The sequence below is a fragment of the Anastrepha ludens genome, chromosome 6, assembly GCF_028408465.1.
Source record: "Anastrepha ludens isolate Willacy chromosome 6, idAnaLude1.1, whole genome shotgun sequence".
NCBI classification, from domain to species: Eukaryota; Metazoa; Arthropoda; class Insecta; order Diptera; family Tephritidae; genus Anastrepha; species Anastrepha ludens.
In genome coordinates this window covers 59,278,916-59,302,166 of record NC_071502.1, presented here as the reverse complement: position 1 = coordinate 59,302,166, position 23,251 = coordinate 59,278,916, and the positions used below count along the sequence as shown (strand labels likewise).

The window sequence follows — 23,251 nt, the reverse complement described above, 5'->3', positions numbered from 1 at the left end:
TCCCAGTTCTAATTGCGAAAGCCGGCAGTGATCTGGAAGCTTATACGACTTTCTTAGGTTTAACTCTGGACAGTATATCCCAACGCCTACTCCACTAGCCATTTTAGAACCATCCGTATAAAAGTGAAGTGTATTATGTTTGGAGCTAAAGCCCTTACGCCACCTTCTTCTTCGATAGTAATCTGCAACCTTGTTTCCTCTTTAAAAACCGGAGCCTAATAGTCCATATTGACTATATTTTACCAGTTTATTGAGCTATGTCCATAGGTCTTGTATGAGAGTTCGTTTAGTGTTTTTAGACTTCGTGCAGATTTCGCTGCAAGGTTTTCTGCAAAAAGATCGCCGTTAGAGTAATTCTTAGTGCTTTCGTAATGCATAAAGCAGCTAGTCGCTGAATCTTTGTCATAGGCGCACAAGTTAATTCTTCAGAGAACTAAGTTGATTTAAGTAAGCAGGCGAGCAGCTGGTTATGTGCAAACATCGCTTCCTATGCCGAAGAAGATCAGACGAATGCATGTATGCGCACCAACCGGACCTGACTAGATTCGATTAATAACTTTGGTAAATTTTTTAGTTATTTCCGTAATACATTGGGAAAATTTCTAGGCAGTGATATAAAAAGAGAGGTTTGTATAGCTTCACTAAGAAACCATTCATCTCAGAATACATATGATTTATTGCACATAAAATTTTATAAAAATATTCCAGAAAATGTTATAATTATGTGCAATATTATTACCTCACAAGTAGGCTGCGTGATCCATCTATGGTTGCTTGAATTGATTTTGAAATCCGTTACCCTCCTATCCAACTTATTCGCGATGCAATTTCCAGGTATGTCTCTGAGTCCAAGGTCCCACACACCGCTTAGTTAGCTCATTTAGAAAAGCTCTATGATCCATTGTTACTTTAGATGAAGCAGAGAGAAGTTGAAGTTGTAGAGATTTTTAGGCTGCTTGACTGTCAGATTTGATCAACAGACAAGTCCCTGACCCACCACAATGCCGCCTCTTTTATAGCTATAAACTCAACTGGAGAGACACTGCAGTAGTCAGGTAGTCGCATACTTGGTTCAGCTTCTACACTTCTACGTGGATAGCACTCCCGACCAAACAATATGATCTTGAGCCGTTAGTGAATATCGCCACTGACTCTGGGTCAAGGTTTTTCACGTTATTCTCTACATATCTTTCTAGGATTTGTGTGGAAAAATTATTTTCAAAACAGAATTGTTGAGCACTGTAATCTTCCTCATCCGGGAAGAGTTAGGTGAATTTTTGAGCGACCGAATTTCAAATATTTCCAGGATAGGCATGCATTCTGTCTGAGAGCGTTGCAATTAGCCCGAAATTTAGCATAGATATCTGCAGGCAGCAGGTCTTATAGAGCTCCAATAGCTTTGGCAAGTATAGAAGGCGATTTACGATAAGAATGTAGTAAATAAAAATAAAAAATTCCATGCTTTTGATAATGTTGACTTAGAAGAAGATTCTGAGGAATTTCAGAGGCAATCAAATCTTTGGTATAAAATAAGTTGCCATATCAATTCTGAGTAAAGGCTAAAAACTGTTGTCAAAGCCATTGAACTGTGTCGAAAAAGTACACTGCCGAATTTGTATAATTCTTGAGAAATCATTCATCCATAGAAACTTGCGAGAATGAAAGACCGAGCCAAAACATACATATTTATGGAGAAAGATGTCACAAAAGCAGTTGAATGGGCCAGCTCATCTTTATATCCATATAAACATATACCTATAAGCGTATGGCACCGTTTATTTTCTTCATTTCCGCTGTTAAGGGAAGAACTTCTTCAGTTTTTCAACTGATGGCGTTGAAAAAAAAAACATATAGTAAAGTATTGTATCACTGGTACTACCGCCGGTTATATCTTGGCAGTATTTTTAAGGTTAATTGCTGAAAATTTACAAAGTCTGTATTGGGAAGCATACGGCTTGGGAAAACCTTGAGTGAATACGAGTATTCGTATTAAAGCTGCCAGTTTTGAAATTTTTTAACTTAATATTTTCAGGTTTTATTTATAGTAGTGCCATATTTTTTTATAACTAATACAAGCATACGTAAATAAAAAAAAAATAAAGTTTCTTATTTTTTCGTTAAATATTTTATTTAAGTCTATACAACTAAAGCTAATTTGTAATTGCACCTACGAGAAAAAGCAAAACTTATTCATTGCTTCCTTGTACCTTTACTTCTATAAAACAGACAGACAGACTATTCTACATATAAACAGTTAAATAATGAAACGCTTGAAAAAAACACAAATTTTATTATTTATGTAACAAAAAATTAAATCAACTCAAAAACAAACGCATTCCACAAACAAATCAATTTACGCAGTAGTTTCAAACTTCATTTGACTTTGGTCTTGTTGTTGTAAATTTTTCAAATAATTATTTAAAATAGCATAAGCAAAATCAAGCAGCTAAATAAAATATTTTAAACCATATTTACTTAAATTTTAAATTTCTGCAGCGTTGATATTTTTCTTTGTTTTTTTGTTTTTCTTACTATTTTTCAAGATTTATTTGTACATATTATTAAATATAAATTAATAAGTTTATGTAGTTAGACAATTTACAAATACTTTTTCGACACAATGGAAAAAGTGGAAATAATTTCACACACACTGTACAAGTCCATAATGAATTTAAACTTTAAGCTCTTCCAAGAGCTTGCTGAGCGAGCAAGTGTATCTGAGAGTGTGTTGAAGCAAACGCACATACTTTGTACACATACACATACATAGACACTTTTCATTTAATAAATATCACCAAGATTCTTTCACTTTGGGCTATCAGTTAAGTTTTTTTGACTTTGTGATGTGTTTGACGTATGCTGTGATGTATGACTTCGGGACGAGAAAGCAAACGTTTCAATAGATAGTAGAGTAAATAGATGGCGCCCATGTAGAGAGCGACTACATCGACAAGGTAGTATTGGATCCAACTGAAAAGAAATAGATGAGGTGAAATTTGAATTGTTTATTTGTATTTTGTGGAGTCTCGAATGATCTTCATTTAATAGTTTAAAAAAAAGGATTATTAACAGCTTCTGTGTGAAACTTCATCGAATAGGATAGATTGAAAGAGTAACGATGTGAAGATATGCAGATTAATAATTATTGCACAGGAATTTATGGAACAATTTTGACGATTTATTTATTTCTTTTTCCATTTTAATATATTTTTTATAAAAATGTAGTTTATTCTCCTGCAAAGCTATATAACTCCAAGTTTCAAACTTTGTGCAAATTTAAAACCAAAATGCAATTTACTTTCATCCATGAAAATGTCGAACATTTTAATTTTAATTTTTAGAACAATTTCGAGTAGGTACAATAGTTTGAAGTTTGGATTTATATGGCTGTTATAGGCGAATGAACTATATTTTTATTAAAAAAAAATTTTAAATAAAAACAAATAAATTATCAAACTTGTCGATGAGTTCCTTTCCCTATTAAATGCATCGTATCAAAATAAAACATTTTACAGCGTCATTTTCATTATTTCATAGCCATACCTCGGTCATCGGGATGAAAGTTGACAGTTCTTACAAGTGTTAATATTCAAAGTTTGTGAGACTCGAAGCTTTGTCTGAAGTTGTTTTGCCAACAAAAGATTGCTGAAACTTGAAAACCTGAATAGGAAGTCTTGATTTGATCCAGAAAGCAAATTAGGTGTTCGAATACCAAACGAAAGTCAAAATGTTCCAAATTCATACGTTCCAATCGTTCCAATATATACCTTACATTTTGCGAAAAAAGGTTCACGTTTTCAGAAAAATGTTAAAAACGTTACCACTTAAATCATTAATGTGGAGAAAACATTGATTAATAAGTTGGGTTAACGCCGTGTTGCCGCATAGTTGGTCCCAAAGAACCTGAATTTCGTGCAAAATACAATAAAGGGACCGTGTTGATATCGCCAAAGATATTTCCAAGGCGGAATCCGACCCAATATTCACCAATCACATCATTACTAAAGACTGGAGACGAGGTGCTGGTTTATAAGTAAAGCACGCAATCCAGACATCAGGCGAGTGAGCGAAGAGCTTCGAAATAACCAAGACCATAAAAATCACCTCGTCTTCAGTCAAAAAAGAAAGCTGTGATGACTAATTTTATGGATTGCAACTGTATGTAGACCACAAATTTTAGTCACAGTTAATATGGACTATTACTTGGGTGCTATGAGACGTTTATGTGAAGCAATTTGCAAACAAAAAGGATCTATGGGAAAATAACTCGGTGACTTTACACCATGATAACGCACCGTCGTACAGTGCCATCATTATCCGTGAATTTTTGACCAAGAACGATACAAATACCATTCAATAGCCATTAAATTCACCCGACATAGCACCCTGCAATTTTTATCTTTTTGATTTTTATCTGAATCAAACGCTGGCATAAGTGCGTTATGTTTGAAGGGGAGTAATTTGAAGGCGATAATATCACTTCTGCGGAATAAGCTTGTATTTTGAATTTTCAGAATATATTCAGGAAACTTTTTGATCTAGGTGGTATACAATCAAAATTATCAGTCGATAGTGTGACGTGAAATATGGCCATATACATATATATTACCTATTTAAATAAACTCAACAAGACAAAGAAAAATTCTAAAGGAAAAATTTAACCATAAAATTTTTTTTTTGAATTTCGTGGTTTCAAACTACAGTACAATCGTGATAGTCCGACATTTCTTAATCCGACACGTTCGGTAATCCGACAACCTCATAACGTCTATGGATGCAATTGGCATTATTTTATTTTGATCAGTCGCAGCAGAGCAGCAGAGGGGGATTGTGTTTTGTTTCCCGGTCACAACGTATTTGTCATTAAATTTGAACGACGCCAGTTCTCTCGCGAATTCTGACGGTGTTGATGTGATTTTTTTCTGTCTTTTCGTGTCGTTATTTTCTGATTTGCTTTTACTTAGTGATGGCATCGACGTCAAACAAATGTAAACATACAACACTTACGCTGAATGAGAAATGGGCCATAATTCAGCGATACGAGTGTGGTGAAACACCTCTTTACCTAAGTGGGATCTACGGAGTTGAACCTTCGGTAGTCCGGAATATTTGATAATCCGACAACGAGTCGGTCCCGTATGTGTCGGACTATCACGATTGGACTGTACATAAAAAATAATAGTAGTTCAGGATGGATATCTATATACATTTTTTCCATTACTTTTGATCCAAGTATTTTGCATATTATCGTACTTGTTTCTAAAAATTGGCTTTCAGGTTGAAATATAAGTAAAGTAGAAGAAAACTGAAAATATTTGAAAGCGAAACTTATAATTCATATTATATTATAATTTATAATTGTCTTAAATGGTAAAAAACATGTACCAAGTTTTTTTAAAGGAAATATTCCCTTCTTTGTTTAGGATAAAGCAAACAAAATTATTCGGGAAAAAATTTAATTCCAAAATTTTTGGGAAGCATTTTTTTTTTTTTGACAATTTTCGAAAAATTCTTTGTCTCAAATTTTGTCTTATTCTTTTATTGGTAACGTAGACTGTGTTCGGTAATATCAAAATGTGATTCTCATAACTTTTCGTGTTATATTCACATATGAGCAGCGAATCAATGAAAAATACCACTTTAGCGAAGCGCGAACACACACGTTAGGTACTGATTTATAGAATAGTATCAGTTATTAATAAAAAATATATGAGAAAAAAATCCGAGGAGGGTGTTTTTTAAAATTAACAAAAAAAATTTAGCCCAACAATTTTAAACAGAAAAATTTAATTTTTCCTCCAAAAAACATTTTGTCCTCAAAAATTAAAAAAAAAAATTATAAAAATGTTAAAAAACTATACCCATATTTTCAGTTTTGAGTAAATCTTTTATTAAATTTGTTCCAAAATTTTTTCATTTTACGTTTTGAAGTGAAACTTCTTAGGCGTCGATGGACGAGCGAGAATGGAGAGTAAAATTTCAAGGCCATGCAACGTTTTGAGCATTTTCGTTCCGCGAGAAAGAAAAAGATATAACGTAGAGGAAAAGGAGAGAGAGAGCTATACCCTATATATATCTTAGATACACTTTAGGCTATTTTTCCTGAGTTTTTCCCTGTGGTTGCTAATTTCTAGGGAGAAATAACACTGCCTACTTTTTGGCGTTGTTGTTGTTGCTGCAAACTTGTAGGAAATATATTTTTGGTGCCTACTGTTTAAGGCGTTGTTTAGTCCAAATTTTCTTGACGATTTTGGTGCCTACTTTTTGGCACTTATTTCCGTTTCCTGGCTAGTGCTTGTGCGTACTATAAAGTGCTATCCATTCCGGCGTCGAATTTATTGGTATTATAGCTGCTGGTGACGCTCAAGCATGCATGCCCTGCAGCCTATATGTGTGCGTGTTGGGTGCATGACGCTAATATCTAAAATTTTTGATTTTCATCATGCGAAAGCCGACAACATGTATGTGTGACACGAAGCAAGTCCGAGTGTCACCCGACACGCACACATATAAGCCTACTGGGCATGCATGCTTGAGCGTCACCAGGAGCTATTACCTTGCAGTAATTTGTGCCGTTGCTGCGGTCCTGCTGATAAACGCTCGGAGTAGTGCGCGTTGTTGCCACGGTTTGTGTTCGGCGTTTACCTACACCGGTCGACCCTTCTCCGTTTTTTGTAAATTTTGTCTATTTGTATTTTCTGCAAATGTTGTGAATTTATTTAGATATATATTATTTCTCTCTCTCTCTCTCTCTCTCATTCTCTCTCGGGTCTCTCCCTCTTTCTTTGTCTGCCTTGAAAGTTTCACTTCTGTTATGTGTACTACGCCACAAGCACTTTTTAGGGTATTCAAGGAGGACTAACTACCTTTTTCTCTGTTTTTATTCTTTCCTAAGTCTTTCTCTGATACTTTTCTCCTTTCTTGCTTGACTATCTACACTCTTTCAAGAACTCTAAATACAATGGGTTTTTTTAGCCTGAAGGGTTTGGTTCTCCTTGGCTCGACCTTTCAAATTTCAATTTCAAGTTTTGTATATGAATACATCCCCACCTCAGGACCATTTAACGGCATATTTGTTTGCATTGCTCTCACGTAATCGCTAGCAATGCTTACCTCAAATTTCTGGCGGGCGATTGCAAATGGTAGGCTCCTTTGTGACGCAATACATATTCAGTCCAGTATATAGATGTCTCCAACGGCGTAGTACGCTGATCAGTCAACAATTTTTGACGGAATCTGCAAGAATTTGGAAACAAAAAATTATATTCAACATGACAATATTTTATTGTACACATATTTTTTGATTTACCTCGCCGCTTTCCTATATTGTGGATCGTGTATGACCTTCATTATCGCCTTGTACAGTTGACTAACTGTCAAAGTCTCCAATTGCAATTTGATTGCGTAACCATCTACCTCCGCCTTAGCCGAGTTAACATCATGATCGCAGAACACTGGCATCGTCACTACGGGCACGCCATGGTACACCGTCTCAAACATGCTCAGCAAACCGCCATGTGTAACGAAAGCGCGTAGCTTGTAATGCCCCAAGATGTCCTGCTGTGGCAACCAACGGCTGAGGCGCACATTTGGTGTAAGATCATGCATTTCCGATGCGTCGCCCTCGTACTTCCAAAGCACATGATAAGGCAGGCGGGCGAACGTCTTCACTAGCAATCGTCGCAATGACTCCGGCATATTGGCGGCCTTCACCGAGGAGCCCATCGAGACATAAATGAAACCCGATTCGCCAGCGGAAGCAATGAATTCTTCGAGATCTTTAGGAAGCGCTTTGGCTGGTTTGCAATGTATGCAGGCGATTTCGGCGACATTTGGGTTAAGTGCGCGTGGATATGACACTACAGCGTGGCCATTTTGCAATATGAAACTGACATTTTTCGAGATGTCATAGGGGTGTGGTATATGTGTGCCAATGCGTTCACGCAACACGCGATAAACGAGCGCTATAACGAACTGTGGAAGATGGAAGCAAGCGTGAGTTTTTTATTTAAGAGTCGGCCATAAAAGATAGTAAGTTTTCATAGTTTACCCTATGCATAATATTCTGAAAGACTTGTATGCCTGTATTTGCAGCGCGCTGCAAAATATTCATTGTGTCTGTAAAACCCGTATAGAAATTCGGCGTTATCGCATATGAGCCCGGATTGCCCGATTTCGCCAGACTGCCCGTATAGAAGCCGACAGTATTCATATACATGAATGGTATTTTGTAATGATAGACCATGCCCAGTGCGCATTCGGGAAATGCGCCATCCAAGATGGCCAAGTCAAAGTTGCGATTCATCAGCTCTTTGGCTTCAGCATCCTCCAGCATAGCATCGCAGGACTGAGTAAGAAAATGGTTATATGCATTGAATTAGAAATGATAATAAAAAACTAAAAACTTCAAATGAACAAAATATTTGTTATATTGAAGTTTAAATATTTTTTCCTCAGCAAATTACAGCTAACCGAATTCGAATTGAAAATACGTAACACGTAATGTTGAGTAAAGCTAGTAAAAGCTCAGCAACGGCTTAGTCAAGTTGGACGTGCCAACCTTGAATGATTAAATGACTATTGTAAAAATCATAGCAAAGAAAAACTAAAGGTTTTGTTCAGGGGCGTATTAAGGCAACTAGTATGACCTATGGTGGGTGTAGCGCAGTTGCCTCCGTGTACCACTTTCTTGAGGCAAAACGAAACAGAAAAGGGAAAGAGTAAAAGATTTATAAAAAATTAGGTTTTTAGTGCTGTTCAAATGTTGTTTCTAGAAAAAATTTCTTCGCTATCACTTGCGCTTCAAATAGGCATGTATAACAGTAATACTATTTATTTATAATATTTAAAAAAATTCTTCTTACAAGCTTAAACTCTAATCTTAACTAAACTACCCGTATTTTCGGTCTCTTTAATTAATTTATTTTTCTTGGACTCTTTGGCAAAACAAACTCTTCTATTTATAGTTTAGAATTTCAAGTTCAGAAAATAATTCGGTTTCATCAGGATCGTTTTCATAGTACACCATTCTATGCAAGAAACTCATTCAATTTACATTCATTTATAACGTTTGAAAAACCCGTTTGAAAAAATCAAAAACGTCTAATTATTTTGTATGTGAAAATTGCAAATTACATCAAGAAATTTTGTTTCAGGGCGCCAAAAAACACTAACTCGAAACTGGTATTCGGGTTCGATTATTCTACTAAATAGGGTATATTGAGATGTTATTTGTGTTCCAATAAGTAGAAGAAGAGAAAATCTTTTTACTATTTTAGCAGTAGAAAAATTGGGTAAAGTCTTCGATTTCTTTAACTGATTGGTTAATTTAATTTAAAAGTGCAGAAAGGTCAATATGAAAGCATAATAAATTGATGCCGCAGCTTGTGATGCTGTTACCGACTCGTTAAAAAAATTTGCGTCCGCAGCGTGCGTAAAAGAAAGATCAAATATTTCCTCAAATATTATAGAAGTTCAAGGGTTATCTAGTGGAAAAATATACCTGGAAGTCCGTGGAAAATTTGGATTGCTCAGATTTGATACGGCAATATAAAGCAGATCGTGTAAAAGACGAGCCTGTCGCACTTAGTAAACAAGACGAAAAAAAAATCCAGTAAAAACGAAACTTGCAACAGTGGACACACCAGTGCTGCTGAAAGCATATGCAACTTCAGAAAATACAGGGTGGCGCACGAATCGTGCTACAAAAACAAAACGTAATAACTTTTTTTCTGTGTGAGTAATCGGCTTCTTTTTTTTTTTTATTTTGCAGATTAGTATTTAGATTTACAAAAAATGGAGGCTTGGGATACCGAAAAGAGGATTTGGATAGTGCAGCGGTACCATGCTTTGCAGTCCATCATTTCCGTCCAAAGGGAATTTAGGCGGGAGTTTGGCGGCACTCCCCCGAGCAGATGGACCATTATGAGGCTGGTGAACATGTTTGCTAAATCTGGAAGCATCGCACGCAGACCGTACCATCGAGATCCCCATGTTCGGGTCGAAGCCACAATCGCGGCTGTAGCATCGTCAATTCAGGCAAATCCAAGAGTTTCGACTCGTAACTTGTCGGCGCAAATTGGAGTTAGCAGACGGTCATTGCAGCGGATAGTTCATGATGACTTAAACTTGTTTCCGTACAAAGTTCAAATCACAAGCAAATTAAACCCTCTGGATTTGCCTATTCGCCTGGAATTTTGCCAAAAAATTATTGAAATGGCCGAAGAAGACAACAACTTCATAAATTGCTTGTTTATGTCTGATGAGGCCCATTTTGATCTAAACGGCAATGTAAACAAGCAAAATTGCCGTATATGGAGTCAATCAAATCCGCAAATACTCCATGAGATGGAACTGCACCCAGAACGAGTCACAGTGTGGTGCGCAGTTTCATCAAGGTGCATTGTCGGGGCATACTTCTTCGAAGAAAACGGTGTAACAGCGACTGTAAATGGGGACCGTTATTTAAACATGTTGAAGGAGTTTTTTTATCCAGAACTGCGGCGAAGACGTATCCCTTTTAACAGCATTTGGTTCCAGCAAGATGGAGCAACTGCACATATAGCCAGACCGGTTATGGAGGAGCTCCAACGAAAATTTAGAAATAAATTGATATCCAGAAATTCCACTTTCCGCTGGCCCCCAAGGTCACCTGACCTCACTGCACCAGATTTTTTTTTTATGGGGTTATCTCAAACAAGAGGTGTATAAAGCAAAACCAAGTAATTTGACTGAATTGAAGCAGTCCATCACAACAATAATTGAGGCAATCCCGACTTCAACCCTTCAGTGCGCAATGAACAATTTTCTCATCAGGTGTCGCATATGCGTGAATGAGCATGGAGGTCATTTACGTTCTATTATTTTCAAAACTAATTAGTTACATAAAATAAAATTGAATTATCTATACAATAAAAAAACAAAAAGTTAAATACATTGATTAGAAAAAAAGTTATTACGTTTTGTTTTTGTAGCACGATTCGTGCGCCACCCTGTATAAGGGAGCAAGAAAAAAATCGGTGTAACTACTTTAAATCATAAACGGACAATTAGTCAGTGTCCGATGTTTCATCGCATACCTCTGAGCGCACAGGCTTTGATGAAGGGCTAGAAGGCTTGGCGCCTCAGACTCGCGTGGTGGCTTGGCCTTCCTTATACAATTTCAGGATGCCCTGGTCTCTTTTTTTTTGGAAAATTCCTTATGGAGCCTTTTTCCATACTCACCGCTAACATCCCCAAGACTTTTAGGAAAAAAGTAGAGAGTGGTAAGAGTATAAAAATCGAAGTTTTAGTGGCATATTACTTATATTGTATAACCCAATGCTTGTTATATCATACTTGTAGTTCTTCTATCGAATTTTTGTAGTTACTCGCTTTGAGGTTGCCCAAACAATTTTTCACGTCATTTTTGAAACTTTTCCAAACAGATTTCTCTAATGATCAAGTTTTCTTCTAATATTTCCTTTTGGAGAATTTTCTGACCTGAGGTCTAACAAAAACTCCTTCCTTTGTTTTAGTGTCACTAGAACCTGAAATCGAGTTCATCACATATAGTATGTAGGTAGCAAAAACTGTTAGGAAAACTGGATGCACTTCCTTTGCAAGTTGAGAAACTAACAACGATTATCTTAATGAGTGCTACACTCGACATTTTACCCTATGTTGATCTTGAAACTTAGTTAAAAATATAGTAAAATCATAAGTAGCTGTCACAACAAAACAAAAATTATTTCTACGATAATAAAGATTGTAGTAAAGTAATAATAATAAAAAAATGGTGCAGCATCCATGTGGCAAAAAACTTGTTGATCAGCGTTTAATATACAAGAAAATAGAATTTTGCCAATTAAAAAGGTTTCGTTGACGGAACTGGTAAAGCGAATCAAGAAACAAGTCTCTCATACGGCGTTGTCTAAATTTATACCTGAATTATTTTTTTATTTTTTTTTTAGGCGGTCAAATTTTACCTCTGTTTAGGTTGAAAAGACATAAGAAATTTCAGAATCTTTATGTGCAATACTGTGAGGATTATTATTATTGTTTTTTTTCTGGACATATTACACCCGCAACTATTTCACATATAGGTCTCTTTTGTCGCCTTCGTGGAAAATTGGGGTAAAATCATAAAACTAGTGTTTGGGGCTTAAAATACAGTATCAGAATTTTTTTCTGCTAATATCCGGCAAAGAGTTCGGAAAACGGATCACTTTTTTCACGATAAAAAGTAACATAGAATGGTTCTTTTTAGAATACATCTCAATGTAAATGTTTTCCCAAACTATTTCAAAAATGTACATTAACTATTGGCAAATTTATTAAAGATTTAAAGTTTTTGGCCCTTTTCTTAAATGTTCCTAGAATTTAAATGACGCATTTTGATTAAATTTTGTCGGAATAAGAAGTGTTCAAAATTTCATAAATATTGCACGAAAATAATTTAATTGCGAAAAAACAATGGTTTTCAATTTACAAATTTTATTTACAATTTTTTATAACTACCTCAAAGATTTGATGCAAACTTTTTTACTCCTTGCATTTGCCAGTATTTTTGAGGGAATAAATTTAAAAAAATGTTGGATTTTTAAAGCACAAACGAGTGGCATTCATTTCTGAAATTGCGCCCAATTGCGATACGTAAGTTTTGCCCAATTACCAGACGTTAAAACCCAGTGCTTTCGATACTGCTTAGGGATTCTGAATGAAAGTAGGGATCCCTCTGTGTGAATGTGCCGGGAAAAAATGAAAGAAAAATATACAATTCGCATGAAATACAAACGAAAAATACAAAATTGAGTACAAGTTAAAATATATAAAGTAACACTTAAATGCTTCTTTTGACTCTGAGCAATCCTATATCGTTACCAAAGGGTGCCTAGCAAAAGTGGAAAACAGACTTATGTTAGTATTATTGCTTCTAAATAATTTTGAATTATCTTCAAACTGGAAAAAATACCTTTCGGCACCAGAATTTCTGACACTCAAACAAATCTAGCATTCTTTGTTAGGGGTTTGGCCAAGCTGTTTTTGCTACTTGGGGTATATGTTTTGATGTTGTCCTACAAAATGGAGAGATATACAATTTAATACCAACTTCGAATAGCAAATAGTTTTTATTAGAAACTTATTCATAGCCGAAATACTGTTAGTGGTCTGCCATGCCTGCTGAGGCGGAAAATGCTATTGCAAAAAAAACCTTTTTTTATCGTTTCACGTTTCATGTCCACAGTGAGTTTCATAAGCTGAGTCAACTGAAGGACCGTCAAACGTAAACTCGATCAATGACGGCGGTCACCTATCAGAAGCAACATGTGTTTTAAAATTAATGAAAATTTTCCGCCCTCGCCCTTTGCCTAGATTGCCTTTGTAATAGATCCGCCCCTGCTCATGTTGTTACATTCATTTGCATACATAAACAAAGCAAATTTACGCTGCACGTTTGTTGCAGTTGTTTGACGTCTCGTCTATGCCACGTAATTTGTTGGGAAAATACTTTAAAATACTATTCATGTAGTAACCTGCAAAAAATGTAGAAATACACTAATTTTTAATATACAGTAATGCTTCAGAAAACAATCAAAATTGCTTAAATTACATTTCTTCAAATTTATTAGTAGCTTTTTATTTATTATTCTTCACATGTTGTGTTTTTATAAAATTTACAGAAGTGAAGGAGAGTGTTGTTAAGATTAATTTGCTACTATGACAGCAAATAATTTAACAAACTCTAATACGGGCAGCTCAATACGCTCTCATATTTGTTTAACATGTGTTGAGTGCCAGAAATTACACTAATGATTGACTTTAATTATTTTAAAAGCTATTTCCGTAAACAATTATTTATGAATTACCAGCTAACAGCTGGCGTGGGTTGCTACGCATCAGTAAGTATGTAAAATCTTAAAAAAATTTGGTTGAAAATTTAAACAAAGTTGGTGGCAGGCCATTTGCACTGCTTGACTTCAATTTCACATGTAACCATCACTCACCTGAAACGCATATCGGAACGCATCCCATAGCGATAACGGCATTTCACCAGACATGCGTGACCCCAGTAAGTCCCAATTCGTATAGTTCTGTATGTACTCAACCAGGCCAGCTGGTGTAATTTCATGCAAGCCGTTTATGTGAAAATCTGATGGAAAACCATTGAGGAAAGTTATGTTGTGACCTCTGAAAAAAATATATAGAAAATTAATGCATAAATGTTAATAATATAAAATAAGTTGTGTACAATATTTGTACTATGTATAATATTTATGTGTGGGTATCTTTTCCAATTGATTCTAAAACTCGGGTAGCACAGAGCCTCAGGTAAGCAAATTAAAGATGACTAAGGTGGTAAAAGTGGTATATTTGCGTATTACACTAACAAAAAATGTTGAATAATCTTGGACCAAACTATGTACACAACTTCCTTCTGGAGGTGGTTTGGGAATCATCCAAGTTCGAAATTCACTATGAACGTGAAACACAAAGCAATAGAGAAGGTCGGCAAACAATGGCACACATCCATGTGTAGTATTTTTGCCAAAAAAACAGCTTCCCATACAAAATTATGAAAGGATTCGGAGGCCGCATAAAAATGTAAGTTCATCCATTTGTGTAGAAAGTTGTACGTGCCAATTACATGCCCTATGATAAGAAAGTACGGGGAATGTTTAATTTAAACGAACCGAAAGCGCAGTGCACCATGAGTACCTTCCATCGGGGCAGACAGTCAATAAAGAATATTACGTACCCATTTTAAAGCATTTTGAGAGATGGTGTACGTCGCAAACGGCCGGAAATATGTACTTAAGTATACAATGACGAGCATAACTGAGATCATAATGATTTCTATTTATTATTAACAATGGGTTTGAGTAAGAATTTTTTCGTAATTTTTTTTTTTTTGTTATAATTTTTGTTTTCTTTTACCTAAACAATAGGCGACCGCCGTAGCCGAATGGGTTGGTGCGTGACTACCGTTTGGAATTCACAGAGAGAACGTTGGTTCGAATCTCGGTGAAACACCAAAATTAAGAAAAACATTTTTCTAATAGCGGTCGCCCCTCGGCAGGCAATGGCAAACCTCCGAGTGTATTTATGCCATGAAAAAGCTACTCATAAAATATCTGCCGTTCGGAGTCGGCTTTAAACTGTAGGTCCCCCCATTTGTGGAACAACATCAAGACACGCACACCACAAATAGGAGGAGGAGCTCGGCCAAACACCCAAAAAAGGGTGTACGCCCCAATTATATATATGTATAAAGAATATAAGTCAAACTTTCTAACTTTATAAAAAAATTGAAAGTATAATAAATTTTCATCTAAATTTTGAACTAAATTTCGATTAAGCATCTGAATCTATGAAAATTTTCTGGTACGTAGTAACTAACCCATAAAATTTTTGGTGAAAAATGTTCAAATTTTAAGCGGTTAAAAAATCGTTTGCATTTTGAATAATAATACTTTTTTATGTAACTTCCGTTTGCACTTTATTCTGTAAAAAATTAATTTATTGTGGATGAAAATGCGCGTTTGCAAAAAAAAGAATCAAACCAGTTTTTATAAACTGCAAAACAAAAAAACCGGAAGAGCCGCAAACAAAAAGCACAGAAAGGATTTTAAATCAACTGGACTCGGTAGCCTGTTAAAACTTACAATTTATTGCACCAAAATTCAATGGAGCATAAAACTGCATGCTCGAAATTTTTCTAAAAATTCAGATTAAAAAGTTCAAAATTTAGATGCAACTTTTTTGAAAGTTTAATTTATATGGCGTTGGGAAAGAATGAACAATATTAAAGGGAAAAAAAGAAGAAAAAAATTTTACGAGTTAAATTTTAAATAATAAAATTAAAAAAAATCAACATGTACTCAATTGTTACCTCCAGTGTATATGTATACAGTCTACTGCGCAGAATAAACTAATCTGCGTAAGCATGGCCATGTCAAATGTATGGACGATGATGGCCAGACAGTGGCGTTTATCGATATAAACTGGATTGTATCGTTGAAACAACAGTCGTGGCCGGGTGAGGTGCAGTTGAATAATGTAAGGTGGATCTGAAGGTGCTTGTAAGCACTTCAAGTCACGGCACAAGCGGGTTATTGCGCCTAAGTAGATTATATTAGATACATAGTTTTCAACTATTATACCAGGATGCGTGCAAATTTAATTGTTTATGAGTAAATCTCCACTGGTTTTATTCTTATTTTTAAGCTCTATCTTCCGGATTTACTTCAATTCCTCAATATTCGATCTAGTTCACTAAAGATTCAACGGACCGCACCGCGAGTGAAGACGACCTGATCAAAAATAGATCGCATCTCAAGGTGGATAGCACCCCAATATATCAAAACAATGCTGTTGAACTTCAATGAAAATTCAATATACAGACGAAAACTTTCTTTCCAAATTGTCTGTGACCATGTACCAAAAAAAGAAATATTCATATAACTGAATAGAGCACATACCTAAAATGATCTATTGAAATCATGCTTTTAGAATTTGGTTCGGCGGTTTGACGCATGAAGTTCTCCACAAGGGTTTTTCAAATAAAAATTATTTTGATATTCAAAGAAAAATGATATTTTTGAATATAAATGATCGGATGTTTATTTCATTATAAAGAGGAAGGTATGCCGTTAATAGTGAAAAATAACATCAGACAAATGACCACCACGACCACGCTTAGAGGACAATATCCTTTTCATGAAATTTTCCATAACCGAATTGTGGCTGCCCTATGTCCTCAATAGCCATTCCGAATTCCATCTTTGAAGTCTTGAATCGACTCTAGTCTGTTGGCGTAGACCATCTCTTTCACGTGGCCCCAAAGAAAAAAGTCACAAGGTGTTAAACCACAAGATCTCGATGGCCAATTGTGATCACCTCTTCGAGAGATAACACGGTCCAGAAACTTTTCCCGTAAAATATCAATGGTTTCGTTGCTTGTGTGGCACGTAGCGCCGTCTTGTTGAAAATAAACGTAGTCCAGATCAATATCATCTAATTTCGCCAATAAAAATCGTTAATCATCTCTCGATAGCGATAGTTAACACCTGCTATTGGAAAACCCTTTATACTGAAGAACATGGACGTTCTATCAAAAAAATGTTTCTATATAGTTTAGGAGCTTATTGAAATATCGAGTCCGTGTTGAATGCCTTCATTTAAAACATCATAGGCATGTTGTCCAATTTTCAGAATTTTTGGGTTTTGGTTTTGCTAAATAACGACATTCACTCTCTATTATCCCCCTATCTCCCTTTCATGAATAACGGCATCTACGACTCTTATGCCGCTATGACGAAGCACGTGAAGAGTAGCAATGCTGTAGGGACCTATTCAAATCAGGTCATAAGCAGATTTAAAAGGGCGTGTAACTACTCCTTGCAAAACGTACAAAAAAAGGTATTAGCTTACATGTTTGAACTTGTAGACTTCGAGTTCAAATCCTAAATCCAGGTATCAGTATTATATTAGAGCAATCCGTGTAAGTGTTCCAAATATTTTAGACATGCTCTTAACTTTTTTTGAAAATTGATTTATTTGAAGGTTTAAGTAAGCAGACTAAACGAATTTTGAAAAAATTTAGGTGTTTAAGGTTTGTTCAATGTAGACAATTCCGATATGGAGTTTGTAAAGTCATTTCTTTTCAGCAGTTTCTGTATATTTCTTTAAGTTTTTAAATAATTTAAGTATAAAATATAGTTTTAAAAAAGTTTTTTGGAAAATAATTCTGGGAAAAATTTGTTAAATTTTTTTTTTTTTTGGACAATAAAATATTTTTGTCAATTGCAAAATTTTTCTTATTTTTAGCACTAATAGCTGAAAAGTAGCTCTGTAATTTCTGCTAGTTTCATAGAGGGCTTTAATTAACCTCTTGAGTTATATTCAAATATTCCTAGCGAATCAGTGTAAAATACTGCCCTAGCGAGGCGCTAGCCTACGTTACTTGTAATATGTATAAATATACTCGCATTGCTAAGCAGATGAAGGAAATTTTTCACTGACTCAGTATGTGGATCAGTATTTAATTACAGGCCCAAAAGTTATGGGAATCCCACTATGAAACTTGTTTTTGGGGTTACTGAGTATAGTCTCAGCTATTAATAAAAAAAGAAAAACTCTGAAAGGTGTTTTTTGCAAACGAAAAAAAAAAGCAAATTCTTCACAAAAATGTTTAACAAAAAAATTTAATTAAAAAAAAAAAAATTTCTTTCCAAAGGTATTTTATCTAAAAAATATTTGTTTAAATGATGAAAATATCTTCAGATAGTTAACTTTAAAAAATTCTATACCAACATTTTCTTCATTGAATAAATCTAAGAAAAACTCTCCCTTTTTCAAAATTGTTTCAGTTTACTTCTTACCCAAGCCTACAAATAAACCAATTTTCAGAAAAACTGAAGGCTTTAACTAAAATACTTGAATCACTTGGCATGGAATCGCCTAACAGTAAATGTCTCGAATAGTTTTGAAACGGAACTATAGAATCCTGTACACAGCTAGTCAAAACAATCTCCTAAGATTTTGAATAAGTACACACACATTTTTTTTAATCCACTCACCTGTGTATTAATCCCTTCGCCAACTCCCAAAAGGGTATTTTATGTGATTTGGTGCCGCCCATTGTAACCATCAGAATATCAGCTGCCATGATGTTGGCAGCGCAAAGCAGCAGCGCCACACCGTACCACACTCGATTCGCCATATTGAAATCTAGCATGTTCCAGGTCAAATAAAATATATAAAATTTGAATTTAGTAGGTTTTTAAATTTTCGCGTAGATTCTAAGTAATAAAAACACCTTTGTGTAGAATATTCTAAAACTATTCAATAATACGCACTATCCACCGCCCTTTATAGGCAATGTGGAGCGGGTAAGATAGCAATCAAGCGATTGTGGTTTTAATATATTTTTAATTGTTGCATGTCAAATTATTTGTGCTTATATTTTTTATAATTATTTAAATAAAAACAAAAAAGTACTAAAATACAATAAGCCAAAATGCCGCTATATTGAGCCAAATAAATTAAACTGGCATGTGTTTTTTTTTGTACTCATAGTTACAGTGTTGGCGAAAATGTGGGTTTTCGATTGTCTCACATGCATGGCCAATTTTATGTGGCATTCAGTTTAGCGAAAATGACGCAAACAACGACGTATCTGCCAATGAGTTGCGTCAAAAACGGTACTAAAAAAAAACATGGCATGTCGCTGGTTGTGTTAATAATAAAAGGGCAACTAAATAGACGAAACTGTTTAAGCAACACCAATTCATTTTTATATAAAAAGATTTCAAAATTCAGTTACTACAGATTTCACAGTGCTCAGTGCTTCCTCTTATGTGGAACAACGATCAAAACTCGTTTTCCCTGAAACTGAATGATATTTCGCAATGATGCACTCATTGCCCATTCTAGACTGGTACTGCTTTAGACGTTATCGTATCAAAACTAGATCTACGTTCTATATAACGGTACTTTTAGAAAATGCAAAAACTGCGTAATTTAAGTAACTATTGGATCCAAGAAAAAAGTTAGTCGAAGCCACTAATTACTATGACTTTAACAGGAACACTATCTAAGGCGATGGTACAAGGAAAAATCTCTCAGCCTTTCGATGATTTCACGGGAGTCACGTAATTTTTAACTTAGTTTTGAACTTTGTTATCAACGGCTGCGACACTGGCGCGACTATTTTCTCCAAGATCGTTCAGATCTGTGATTATGCAACGATATTGCTATCATCGTAAGAAAGCAACATGTGCTTGCCGAAACTCCGTTAAATCTAATTAACAAAGCAAAGCTAGTTAGTCTTGAAGTAAATATCGAAAGGACTAAATAGCTGGTTAAATCGTGAAGCAATGGTCGTTACGGTAACCTGAAAATCGGCATCACATATTCCAAAAGGCAAGACCTTCAAGTACCTAAGAGTAAACTTAAGTAGTACAGCAGATCCGCTTATCTGTATAAGCGACAGACTGCAGGCTGTAAATGGAAGCTATTATGCACACCTCAAACTGCTTAAAAGCTTACTCTTGTCATGGACGTATAAGCTACATATACATATATAGGACTTTTATAAGGCAAATGGCCACATATGAATGTGAAACATGGGTTCTGACTATTAATATATACTTGTAGAACTATCTCTTACGGTTTGAGCGTAAAATTTTAAGAAGAATTTTTGGTTCTTTACTATCAGATTCTCGTCTTGTCTTATAGATAAAACATAATAATGAGATCGAATAATTTATAAATGTGCAAAATGCTTCGTGAAGGCGAATGTCTGAGGTAGGTAGGGCACGTACTTCGAATGGATGACAACAGAATTGCAAAAAAGACTTTAAACTCCACCAAGAAGGTAGGCATATGTTGTGAAAGACAATTTGTGTTGTACGAACGCGCGATGAAGCCATGCAATGAACCGAAACGTATGGAGCGTAATAGTAAAGGAGCTCACCCCGAGCTGTAAATCCTATGATGATGATGACTGGATCCATTTCACCATTTTTACCTAAACTTAGCCAACGTATTTCTCTTCACTTAGAAATCTAGGGAGGAAGGTGAAACCAGCAAACATGTGCTGCCCAACATATTTTACCAGAGGAGGAAGAAAACTAAAAAAAAGTACAAATACTAAAATTTATTGAAGATGCTAAGCTCAGGGAAATACTCTGAGTCTATGAAGAATGCGCAATATATATTTCAAGTCGCAGAGCTAAGTCCCCTCATAAGCATAGTAATAGTACACCCATTGTAATTTGCAAAAATTCTTTGCAGCTCTTGAAAACCAGACAAAACCACGCTCACCTTCCATGTAACGGTATTTTTAAAAGATATACTTATAATTTCCGCAATATTTCACTATGTTATAATGTTAAATTTCTCAGGTTTGTATTGGGTGTTTATTAAGAGCTTGAGAACTTAAAATGATAATACAAAACTTAAATATTGTTGGAATGCATTTTTTTGTATTATAATCTGGTAGATAATTTCATGGCATTTATTTTTTGAATACGATATCTGGAATATGTCCGCCGCAGCTACAAGTCACATGGTCCAGTCGAACTACATGGTCGAACAGTCCCATTTTTGACTACTTTTTTCAATTAATCTGGCCGTATGGCGTCAATGATCGCTTGAATAGTTTTTCCCCCTTTATTTTATACATCTGTCCATTGACATTAAGTACGTTGTTTAACAATTTGGCCAGGATTTACATACATCGCTTAATGACCAGTGCCAAAGCGATAAAAATTTAAATAAACGAAATAATATACAATTAAATAATATTCAATACAAGTTTTACTCTACATAATTACAATTGTACAACAATATAACAGCAATTTAACCCCTTTTGCACATTTATTATTTTTTAGGATTCATTAAGTCGCTTGATCGAGTTCTCTTTAGGCGTCTTTCAGTGTTTTCCCCCCTTTCCAGAAGTTTGTTGATTTCTGCATTATTGTGTTCCTGTATTTTTTCAAAGTGGCTTCTTGCTATTTTTTTGGTCTCTTCCTCTACTGTTGCTATATTAAAAGTCCTGTGGATGTCATCATTTTTCGTGTACCTGTCAGACATGGTCAAAATTCGAAGAATCTTCGATTGTTGTCGTTGAATTTTTACTATATGAGAGTTTTTAGCCGTTCCCCACACCTGTAGTCCATATAGCCAGATTGGTTTAATCATGGCTTTGTACAATAATAGCTTGTTCTGTATAGTAAGTCTGGATTTTGTGCTGACTAACCAATGAAGTTGTCGCAGTTTTTCTTTTATTTGTTTGACCTTTTGCTTTACGTGGTGATTCCAATTTAGTTTCGATTCCAAATGTATTCCAAGGTATTTAGTAGTTGGTTTAATTGTAATTGCTTTGCCATTTATTTTAATTGGAACTGCAGTAAATTTAGTTTTGGTAGTAAATATAACCTGTACGGTTTTGTTTTCATTTATTTTTAAGCATCAATTATTGAATATTGCAATAAATCGATTTTTAAGCGCGCTGTATGGCAAGTTGTGCCGTCTCGTTGGAGCCAAATGTCGTCAAAGTTTAGTTCAATACTTTTTGGAAACAAAAATTTAGTCAGAATGGCTCGATAGCTCTCGCCATTCACCGTAACGGCAGCTTCTTTCTCATTTCGAAAGAAATAAAGACCGATGATGCCGCCAGTGCTTTAAGAACTTATCAAACAGGTTTATTTTTTCTAATGTAATTGTCCACAATTTGCATGCGTTGTTCTGGCGTTAAAAGATTCATGATTACTTGCCAACCCTGTCAACACAATTTGCCATTCTCAGCGGTCAAGCCATAGTTATTGATATCGATCGTTCTCATGCAGCTAAAAATTTAGATTCATAAAACAGAACAGCTCTCAAAAATAATTAGGTTCAGTAGAATGCAATAAGTTATCGATTCATATTAAATCCCTACAAAAATTTGGCAAAAATATAGAACTACAAATATAAGAACAGTAAGTCCAAGGCCGTTCGCCGCATCATTATTTCTATCTTCTTTGATAGCTTACTTAGGCCAGTAATGAAGGATTCGGAGCTCAAACTCAACTAACTTATTTGATAAAAATTAATTTTGAAGCGAAACTTTTATATTTTCTTAAAATTTAGGCATTTTACTTATCGTAATAAGTAATGACAGTGACAAAAAGAGGAAACACCTTTTTTGTTTTAGTTTTTTCTATGGCGGAGATCACTGTATAGAGAAATTGTAACGTATTGATGCAAAACGATGTGGCCAGCTTCGGAAACTTTTGTTATAATATTATATTTTTCTTATATTTGCGTATGTCAAATGGAAAAAAAAATTTGTTTCACTCAAATAGCCACCTACGAATGCTAATGCGAAATGGTTTTGTATTTATTTGTGTAAGTACTTTTTTAATTTACATATTAAATTTTTTGTAAATATGTTAGCTTTAATAAATCAGTAAAGTGCAAAATTTCGAAAATTATTTTCTTATATATTTTTTTCAAATTAAATTTTAAGCCTTCCCACATTTGGTACAAGAAAACAGTTTTTCTTAATATTTTTGAATAAAATAGTTTTTGCTATCGAATGATAAAAATATTGTGTTTTAGTGCTCTATTTTGAATTTTAGCAGTAATAAAAGTATTAAAAATAATTATATTTAATAGCAAAATGTCTCCAAAATGCGTGAATGATCCGGCTTATTTTTGGAACATTTGTAGTGCTGTGATACTTAGTAAACAAAGGGCGACTGCAATAGAAAGGTATTTTCTT

General features: G+C 34.9%; 1 protein-coding gene across 1 annotated transcript in view; it reads right to left on the bottom strand.

Moving 5' to 3' along the window:
• Positions 1 to 2,094: 2,094 nt before the first annotated feature.
• LOC128867843 (2-hydroxyacylsphingosine 1-beta-galactosyltransferase) overlaps positions 2,095 to 23,251 on the bottom strand; it is a 77,288-nt gene continuing 56,131 nt past the window's right edge. The window contains exons 2-7 of the mRNA XM_054109395.1: positions 18,561 to 18,711; positions 13,986 to 14,169; positions 8,051 to 8,347; positions 7,310 to 7,974; positions 7,114 to 7,236; positions 2,095 to 2,970 (exon numbers count right to left, since the gene is read on the bottom strand). Of these exons, the coding sequence (XP_053965370.1) occupies positions 2,823 to 2,970; positions 7,114 to 7,236; positions 7,310 to 7,974; positions 8,051 to 8,347; positions 13,986 to 14,169; positions 18,561 to 18,703 (1,560 nt within the window). The 5' untranslated portion in view covers positions 18,704 to 18,711 and the 3' untranslated portion in view covers positions 2,095 to 2,822. The remainder of the gene's footprint in view (positions 2,971 to 7,113; positions 7,237 to 7,309; positions 7,975 to 8,050; positions 8,348 to 13,985; positions 14,170 to 18,560; positions 18,712 to 23,251) is intronic.